Source organism: Salmo salar, chromosome ssa24, assembly GCF_905237065.1.
Source record: "Salmo salar chromosome ssa24, Ssal_v3.1, whole genome shotgun sequence".
NCBI lineage: Eukaryota > Metazoa > Chordata > Actinopteri > Salmoniformes > Salmonidae > Salmo > Salmo salar.
This window is the reverse complement of record NC_059465.1, coordinates 30,979,496-30,990,000: the sequence shown is the minus strand read 5'-3', so window position 1 is coordinate 30,990,000 and position 10,505 is coordinate 30,979,496. Positions and strand designations below refer to the sequence as shown.

Sequence of the window (10,505 nt, the reverse complement as noted above, 5' to 3'; positions counted from 1 at the left end):
AGAACCATAAATCCACGACTTAGAAAGAAAACAGTTTAGATAGAAATGCTGACACCCTTCAACAGTTGAAGACTTTGAAGCTCAAATATAACACGAACACCCGCAGAGACTGCTGCCATGAAATCCAAGCAACAATATGTCGAGCAAGGTGAAATTGCAGGTGGTAGCGTAACAATTAATTGATTTCAGAAGGATCCATTCTTTAAAACATTTATCACAACTGTATCAGTCCGAAAACAAAAGTTCAAAGGAGGATATAGACATTCTCCTTAAGGCTATCTTACCAATTATTCAGTGCCTTCAGAAAATATTCATACCCGTTGACTTACTACACATTTTAGTGTTACAGCCTGAATTCAAAATGTATAAAATTGTTTAGTTTTTTTCTCCCATCTGCACACGCTACCCAATAATAATAATGTGAGAACATGTTTTTATAAATGTTTGCAAATTAATGAAAATGAAATGCAGAAATATGTAATTTACGTAAGTATTCACACCTCTGAGTCATTACTTTGTAGAAGCATCTTTGACAGCAATTACAGCTGTGAGTCTTTCTGGGTAAGTCTCTTTCTGGGCTCCCGAGTGGCGCAGCGGTCCAAGGCACTGCATCTCAGTGCAAGAGGCATCACCATAGTACCTGGTTTGAATCCAGGCTGTATCACATCTGGCTGTGATTGGGAGTCCCATAGGGCGGCTCACAATTGGCCCAGCATCGTCCGGGTTTGGCCGGAGTAGACCGTCATTGTAAATAAGAATTTGTTCTTAACTGACTTTGCTAGTTAAATAAAGGTTAAATAAAATAAATCCCCACCTGGATTGTGCAACATCTGCCCATTTAATTATTTTCAAAATTCTTCAAGCTCTGTCAAATTGGTTGTTGATCATTGCTAGACAACTATTTTCATGTCTTGCCATAGATTTTCAAGTAGATTTAAGTCAAAACTGTAACTCGGCCACTCAGGAATATTCATAGTCTTCTTTGTAAGCAACTTCAGTGTAGATTTAGCCTTGTGTTGTAGGTTATTGTCCTGCAGAAAGTTGAATTCATCGCCCAGTGTCTGATGTCTGAACAAGGTTTTCCTCTAGGATTTTGCCTGTGCTTAGCTCCGTTATGTTTTGTTTTTATCCTGAAAAACTCCCCTTTTTTTATGGTTACAAGCATACCCATAACATGATGCAGCCACCACTATGCTTGGAAATATGGAGAGTGGTACTCAGTAATGTGTTGTATTGGATTTGCCCCAAACATAAGACTTTGTATTTGGGACAAAAAGTTGCACTATTACTTTAGTGCCTTGTTGCAAACATGATGCATGTTTTGGAATATTTTTTATTATTTTCACCCTGTGAATTAGGTTAGTATTGTGGAGTAACTACAATGTTGATCCATCCTCAGTTTTATCATATCACATCCATTTAACTGTTAAAGTCACCATTTGCATGTCAAATCCCTAAGCGGTTTCCTTCCTCTACGGCAACTGAGTTAGGAAGGACCTTTGTATTGTATCTTTGTATTGACTGGGTTTATTGATACACCATCCAAAGTGTTATTAATAACGCCATGCTCAAAGGGATGTTCAATGTCTGCTTTTTTTTATTTTTACCAATCCACCAATAGGTTATCTTCTTTGCGAGGCATTGGAAAACCTCCCTGGTCTTTGTGGTTGAATCTATGTTTGAAATTCACTGCTCGACGGAGGGACCTTGCAGAGATCATGTTAAACAGGGTGAGTCCTTATTAAGTTACTTGTTAAGCAACTCCTGAACTTACTTATGCTTGCCATGACAAAGGGGTTGAATACTTATTGACATTTCAGATTTTCATTTTTTATTAATTTGTACAAATTTCTTAACATAATTTCCCTTTGACATTGAGGTACTGTGGGTAGGCCAGTGACAACATATCTCAATTGAATCCATTTTAAATTCAGGCTTTAACAACAGCAAATGTGGAAAAAGTCAAGAGGTGTGAATACTTTCCGAAGGCACTGTACGTGAACCAGAGAAGATGAATATGGATAGAAACATTACCCCAGATGAATTGTTGGCCATCAATAATTTACAAAATGGGAAATCCCAGTGGAATTTTTTAGACACTTTTGTCTCAAATTGCTAAAGCCCATGTTACTTATGCTCACAGCAGCTGTAGAGAGAAATGAACTTAACCAGTCACTATGTTTGGCTACAATCACCCTACTTAAAAATAAATGAGGATCCATTGTAATGCGGATCCGTCCACCCAGTATCACTCTTGAATGTGGATTATAAAATTATTGGTAAGGCATTTGCTTTTTGCATAGAAACGGTAATGTAAAGTTTATTCATTCAGATCAAACAGGATTAAACAGACCAGGATGTCTTCAGAGATCTCGCTCTATTTCTATGTTAGATAGGGTCAGCATAATCAAAATGAATATATTACCAAGGTTGATGTATTTTTTCCTGGCCCTGCCAGTTTCAATTCCATGTACATTTTAAATAAAATAAATGGCCTGGTCTCAACTTTATTTGGAATGGAAAGACCTTGAGTCAAATTGACTGTTTTACACTTACCCTATAAAGCTGGAGTTCTTGGACTACCTCTTATGAAGATGTATTACTGAGATGCACAATTGCATTCACTTAAACAATGGACAGCAGATTATCCTTGTGCATTTAGGAGTATCAAAGCCACAAAAGTAATACATTGTGATGTAAAATATATTCACTACTTCGGGTCCAAGGCATCGAAGAAAAAAACAGACAATCCAATGATTCTCAATTCCATTTGTAGAAATGTACATGCATTCATGAGGTGGAAAAACCAATATCGTCAGGCACCCCTGTTTGGAATAACCCCACCTTTCCTCCAGTGTCCTTTAAGTCCTGGTTCCAAAGTGGCATCATGAATTTTGAACATGTGTACTATGATGGATCTCAACTGTCATTCAATGAATTACAAGAAAGATTTGGAATATCCAAGGCCGAGTTCTTCCAACTCAGAAATCGTATTCAATTGCTTCAACAGAATCTGGATGAACCTATGGCATCTAGCGCAGAAAAAATCTGCAACTCCAAAGAAGTTGATTGCCAAGTTATATCAAGGGTTGATTGAAACTATACCTGATGGTTCAGAACCTATAAGGAAAAAATGGGAAAAGGATCTAAATGAAGAAATTGAGGAGAACCATTGGTCACAGAAATGTGAAAATGCTCATCATACCTGTTCCTACAACCTAAGACATAAACTACTGCAATTTAAGATAATTCATAGCACTTGTTCACAGAAATGTCACATCTCTGTTGGAGATGCAAAAAGCATTACATATTCTGTGGTCCTGTGTCAAACTGACACCATTTTGGGATAATATTTGTATCATTTCATTGTGTCTAGGAATTTATATTCATCCATCTCCACGATTATGTCTGTTGGAAAATGTAAATATTACTGATCAATATCAGAGAAATGTATAGCCGTCAATTGGAAAGCTCTGTATTCACCCTCAATAACAAACTGAAGGACAGAAGTATCTAGGTACATCCCTTTAGATATGGAATATTATAAAGTTAAACAAACAACTGAGAGATTTGATAGAATTTGGAGGACATGCAGTATGTTGATCACCTTGGAGAATGTTTTGCATAGTGGGCGTTTTGTTTTCGTGTTTGAAAGAAAAATGTCAAAACAGAAGCCAGAAGTGTTTCGGCCCTCGAGGACCACAATTGAACAGCCCTGGGCTAAAGCAACACTATCTGCTCTGCAGCTTTTATGTTTGTTTATTTCTATCCATTGGATTTAGTGTGTTTGGCATTCAGGTTGAGCTTCACTGGGCTCCTGCAGCATCGGGCTGCTTCACAATCCAGGCCTAACAAAGTAGCCTCATTAGCCATGAAGAGGAGGCTTGGTCAATTAAAATAATTCCCTGTTAGCACAGCTGCTTTGGTCAGCTAAATTTAGCTAGGGGAGCGCTGTGTAGTCTGCCTCTCACCTTGATTTGATTTGAAATGGCTCTCCGTAGCCGCACATCTTGGCTAATTAGTTCAAGAGGAGGAATATTTGAATAGCAATTAATGAGCTGCGGGATTATATGAGCCTCAATTTAAGTGCTCTGTCTGTGCATGAGCCCTGTGGCGAATCCACAAAGAAGTGAGGTGATATACCGTAGGGTAGCTGGCGGAATCAGTCCAGATGAGACCTGCTACCTGTTTGCACTGCAGCCAGGAGACCCTGAGGAATGGTGCTAGGTTGTCCTCTACCTGTTGATTTGACTTTTGTTGTCTCCTGTTGTGGTAATACTTTGACATACTGGTGTAGGCTTACTGCATTTTGATACAGGATACATTAAAACTGATCAGAAATATGGCTTTATCATTTCAGCAATTTTCATCCTGTTGAAAAATTGCTGCATAGAAACCCTTAACATTATACACTAAACAAAAATATACATAACATGCAACAATTTCTAATATTTTACTGAGTTACAGTTCATATAAGGAAATCAGTCAATTGAAATGAATACATTAGGCCCTAATCTATGGATTTCACATGACAGGGAATTCAGATATGAATCTATTGGTCACAGATACCTTAAAAAATATATATATATGGGTGTGGATCAGAAAACCAGTCAGTATCTGGTGTGACCACCATTTTTACCTCATGCAGTGCGACACATCTTCTTCACATGGCGTTGATCAGGCTTGTTGATTGTGGCCTGTGGAATGTTGTCCCATTCCTTTACAATGGCTGTGCGAAGTTGCTGGCGGGAACTGGAAAATGCTGGCATACACGTCGATCCAGAGCATCCCAAACATGCTCAATCGGTGACATGCCTGGTGAGTATGCAGGCCATAGAAGAACTGGGACATGTTCAGCTTCCAGGAATTGTGTATAGATCCTTGCGACATAGGGCCGAGTATTATCATGCTGAAACATGAGGTTATGGCGGTGGAGGAATGGCAAGACAAGGGATCTCCTCATGGTATCTCTTTAAATTGCCATTGATAAAATGCAATTGTTTTCGTTGTCCATAGCTTATGCCTGCCTGCTCATACCATAACCCGACCTCCACCATGGGGCACTCTGTTCACAACATTGACATCAGCAAACCGCTCGGCCACACTACGCCATACACATTGCCTGATTTCTGCCCGGGTATAGTTGAAACTGGGATTCATCCGTGAAAAGCATACTTCTCCAGCGTGCCAGTGGCCATCGAAGGGGAGCATTTGTCCACTGAAGTCGGTTACGACACTCAACGGCAGTCATGTCAAGACCCTGGTGAGGACGATGAGCACGCAGATGAGCATCCCTGAGACGGTTTCTGACAGTTTAACCCCTGTGCGGCCTCGGGACGGACATCCAGCGAAAAATCATATCGCCATTAGCATAACAAAATTTAATAATAAAAAATTAATAAAAAAAAAATCGAAGTATATCGTTCTATAGATACACCTCTCCTGAATTGAACCACGTTGTCCGATTTCAAAAAGGCTTTACAGCAAAAGCAAAACATTAGATTATGTTAGAGGAGTATATCGTAAAAGGAGCCACAGCCATTTTCCGACCAACCACATGCATCACAAATAACCAAAAAACAGCTAAATGCAGCACTAACCTTTGACAATCTTCATCAGATGACACACCTAGGACATCATGTTACACAATACATGCATTCTTTTGTTCGATAAAGTTCATATTTATATATAAAAACAGCATTTTACATCGGTGCGTAACGTTGACTAACTATTTTCCCTCAAATGCATCCGATGAAACAGAGCTACAATTTACTAAATTACTATTCGAAAACATTTTTAAAATGTAATATTGTCATTCTAAGATTTATAGATGAATATCTCTTGAAAGCACCTGTAATGCCAGATTTAAAAATAACTTTACTGGGTAATCATACTTTGCGATGAAAGGGGATGCGATACTCTGAAAAATAGGCTAACGTTACAGGTCAGCGCCATCTTGGAACAATCGCATATCACATCTAGTCTTGTATACTATTGTCAATAATCCCTTACCTTTGGTTGTCTTCATCAGAAAGCACTTCCAGGTATCCCAGGTCCACAACAAATGTATTTTCGTTCGAAAAAATTACTCCTTTATGTTCCAAGAGCTTGTTCTTGTTAGCGCGTCTGAAGGCTGATCCAAATGCTTCGTCGGCCACGGGACAGCCATTTCGAGAAAATGCTTTTTTTTCCCATTTAGGTTCGTTCAAACATGTCAAACGTTGTATAACATAAATCTTCAGGGCGTTTTTCAACAAGCGAGCCAATAAGATTCGAGGGGGACGATTGCATTGTGTTTCAAAACGTTTCGAAAGGTGAGGGTAACCAGGGGCGCCGGCGTCATAATGGTGATGGCCCTCTCCGTGTGACCACGTTCCACAGCGTCTCATTCATTCAGTTTTAACAGTAGGAGACTCAAACCACTGTGTAAAGACTGGGGTCATCTAGTGGAAGCAATAGGAAGTGCTCAATGAACCATAGCTCACAGTGTGATTAATAGGCAACGTGATGAAGTTGAGTTCACAATTCAGAATTCCACTTCCTGTTTCCATCTGTCTCGGGGTTTTGACTGCTATATGAGTTCTGTTATACTCACAGACACCATTCAAACAGTTTTAGAAACTTTAGGGTGTTTTCTATCCACAAGTATTAATTATATGCATATCCTAGCTTCTGAGTTTGAGTAGGAGGCTGTTTAAAATGGGCACAAATTTTTTTCAAAAATCGCTTTAGCGCCCCCTATCCTAGGGGAACGCCAAGAGGTTAATGAAATTCTTCAGTTGTGCAAACCCACAGTTTCATCAGCCTGTCTGGGTGGCTGGTCTCCGACCATCCCGCAGGTGAAGACGCCGGATGTTGAGGTCCTGGGCTGGCGAGGTCAGTGGTCTGCGGTTTTGAGGCCGGGTTGGACGTACTGCCAAATTCTCTAAAACAAGGCAGCTTATGGTAGAGAAATGAACATTCAATTCCCTGGCAACAGCTCTGGTGGATATTCCTGCAGTCAGCATGCCAATTGCACTCTCCCTAAAGAATTGACATCTGTGGCATGTGTGACAAAACTGCACATTTTAATGGCCTTGCATTGTCCCCAGCACAAGTTGCACCTGTGTACTGATCATGCTGTTTACTCAGCATCTTGATATGCCTCACCTATCAGGTGGATGAATTATCTTCCCAAAGATTAAATGCTCACTAACAGGGATGTTAAACAAACTTTGTGCTCAATTTGAGAGAAATAAGCTTTTTGTGATTATGGAACATTTCTGTAATCTTTATTTCAGTTCATGAAGTATGGCACCAACACTTTACATGTTGAATTTATATTTTTGTTCAGTATAAGTTTACTAATAAAACATTTATTATACATGGAGTGTAAAAAAACATTATTAACACCTGCTCTTTCCATGACACTGTCTGACCAGGTGAATCTAGGTGAATGCTATGAACCCTTATTTATGTCACCTGTTAAATCCACTTCAGTCAGTGTAGATGAAGACAGGTTTAAGAAGGATTTTTAAGCCTTGAGCCAATTGAGACATGGATTGTGTATGTATGCCATTCAGAGGGTGAATGGGTAAGACAAAAAAAATGTAAGTGTGCCTTTGAACGGGGTATGGTAGTAGGTGCCAGGCTCACCTGTTTGAGTGTGTCAAGAACTGCGATGCTGCAGGGTTTTTCACGCTCAACAGTTACCGTGTGTATCCAGAATGGTCCACCACCCAGAGGACATCCAGCCAAAGGCAGGCCTGTGGTCGAAAACGGGTCATTGATGAAAGCGGACAAAGGAGGCTGACACGAATTGTGCAGAGCAACAGATGGGCTACAATTAGTCAGCTGACAGTCCAGTACAACATTGGTGCTCAAAGACCCATAAAAGAATGCACAACTCGTCATACCTTGACACGAAGGGGTATGGCAGCCGACGACAGAGTTCCACTTCTTTCAGCAAAAATTTAAAAACTGCGGATGCAGTGGGCTAAGGAACGAAAACACTGGACCCTGGAGAATTGGAGAATCTGATGAATCCCAGTTCCTGCTATTTCATGCTTTTGGGAGAACTAGGGTATGGAGAACCCCATGAGTACATGCATCCATCCTGTCGCGTGTCAACATTGCAGGCTGGTGGTGATGGTATGGGTTGTGTTTTCATGGCACACATTGGGCCCCTTGATAAAAGTGGAGTAACCTTTAAATGCCACAGGATATCTGAACATCATTGCCAGTCAGGTGCATCCTTCATGGCAGCAGTGTATCCATCTGCAAATAGATTTTTTTCAGCAGGATAATGCTCCATGCCACAAGGCTAGGATTGTCCGGGAATGGTTCCACGAACATGACAGTTTATTCCGCTTACTGCAGTGGCCTGTCCAGTCACCAGATCTCTATCCAATTGAGCATCTGTAGAATGAGATGGAACAAGTTATTCGGAGTAGAGATCCACTACCAGCCAACTGGTGGGAAGCATATGAGTCAACATGGGCCAGAATCCCCGTGGAACGCCCCAACGAATTGAGACTGTTCTGAGGGCAAAGGGGGTGCAACTCAATATAAGAAAAGTGCTCCTCATGTTTTGTACACTCAGTGTACATGCTTATAAAACAGTTATAATTAGCATAATGTAAATTCATACCAAATTAGTAATGTCTTTATCAGGCCTGTACATACCCTGTTTTTATTTTGGGGGAATATCAAATAGAGGTATTACTGGTCCCTTTAGGCTTTACTGTTACATTTGACACCTGCCGTTGGGCTGGAGGACGGACGTTGATTTTAACACGTGTGTTCTGCATAGCTTCCATCTCTTTCACGCCGTTTCATCAGACGTGGAGTGGCACTGCCGACAGGCTTCTGTCGCTTCTACATCAAAGTGAGAGCTGCTTTACTTGCCACTCGTCGCTCCCAAACCAACGACAGGAGGAGAGGGGGAGGCAGAGTGGGCAGGAGTGGAGGATATAGTTGGGCTACCAAACCAAATATTTCTCCTTTTTAAGTGAGCAGATTGTTGTCAGGCTTGGGTTCTAGCTTTGGGAAAACAGTCGGCTACAGTGTCTCAATTAAACTTGATGATGAGTCACTTCTTTTCTTATTTTTCTCTACTCTGCTGCCAATGTTATCTTGTGAATTTTCTGGTTTTGTGTGGGCTGCTCCAGGCTAGAACAGAGGACACATTATAATATATAACAGTACAGCTTTCAACTTGTCTTGTGTCACCTAACTCAAGGTCAGATTTCTACCTTTTATTAACTTTAATCTGACGCCTGTCACATTACTGTCACATCGTTGGCCTTGGAGCTGTATTTAAGTGTCTCAAGGTTTAGTGACATAACAGACCCAGACTAACTCAGCTTTTGGGTATTCACTATGTATGCTTGATGTGATGTGGTTTAGAGCCTCTCAGGATGATCTCCACCCTATAATAGAGTACCGTCTGAAGTGTCTTGTCCTTCTCACCACAGTAGATGCATATCCTACCACATGGTTTCAATGGTTCTGTGGGTTGTTAAAGCAAGGTGCATTTGGATTTCATTTGGCCATATGTCTTAATCCCTAATGCCCCATGTTTCCTGTTAGGCCTAGTTATTGTACTGAAACATGGCATGTTTTTATTCTTTTCTGTTCTTTTCTCCCATTCAGTTGCAGTACCATGCTGGCTTGGCGTCCAGTCTTCTTAACCAGCAGTCATTGAAGCGCTCAGCTAACCAAATGGGGGCATCTGCCAAGAGAAGACCCAAAGTCCAGCCCAGTACCCTGGTTCTGCCACCACAGTAAGTACAGCCCCTCTTCCTGCTTAAACATTTCCCTGATAATACAATGACTGAAAGATGAATGATCTCCCTCCAGTTATTTGTCTTTATGGTTAGTTGTCATAGTCCAGAGGGATCATGTGACTAATACAAATGGTGCATTGTCTTATTTTGTTGTCTTAGACCTCTTGCTTTGATAGGAGAGTGATGAGAGTGGGGGAAGGGCATGCAGGAGGTCTGGTTGGAGGGACTGAGGGACGACGTCCCCAGTGGAAGATGAAAGTGGTTGGAGGAGAGCGAAAATAGTGGTCCCCGTGGGCATAGAGCGTGGTCCCCAGCTGGAAAAGCTGCTACAAAACAGAAATCCATTGTGTTGGGCTCTTATGGATAGTCCTTGATCAGTGTGGCATTGTACCCTTAATAATCTTTGTACCCTGGTCTTTGAAATCGCCCACCTTTTTTTCATCAATGTGCCTTTTGATAGATATAGGCTTTGGTTTTCATAATGTTATTACAATGCAGCTTTCTGGTGGATCAGGTTTGCAGAATGTGTGAAAATGGCACCTGGTGCTCTCTTCTGTTCACCCTCACACCCCTTGTCAACAAAAGAAAGATCCTCACAAAATGTCAGATTCATTGGGTTTGGGTGACATTTTCCCCCCATATTTCCCATCTGGCACTTTAGCAGTTTTTGGCTTGGGAGGTAGGGCTGTCTTTGCTCAGTAAAGTGTCTGCATTCTGGATGTAAAAGGAAATATCAAT

General features: G+C 41.0%; 1 protein-coding gene across 3 annotated transcripts in view; it reads left to right on the top strand.

Annotated features, from left to right (window-relative positions):
- Positions 1 to 10,505, top strand: part of med27 (mediator complex subunit 27) — a 90,894-nt gene that overhangs the window by 34,417 nt on the left and 45,972 nt on the right. For all 3 annotated transcript variants that reach the window (XM_045706680.1, XM_045706681.1, XM_045706682.1), the window contains exon 3: positions 9,634 to 9,764. In XM_045706680.1, coding sequence (XP_045562636.1) covers positions 9,634 to 9,764 — 131 coding nt within the window. The remainder of the gene's footprint in view (positions 1 to 9,633; positions 9,765 to 10,505) is intronic.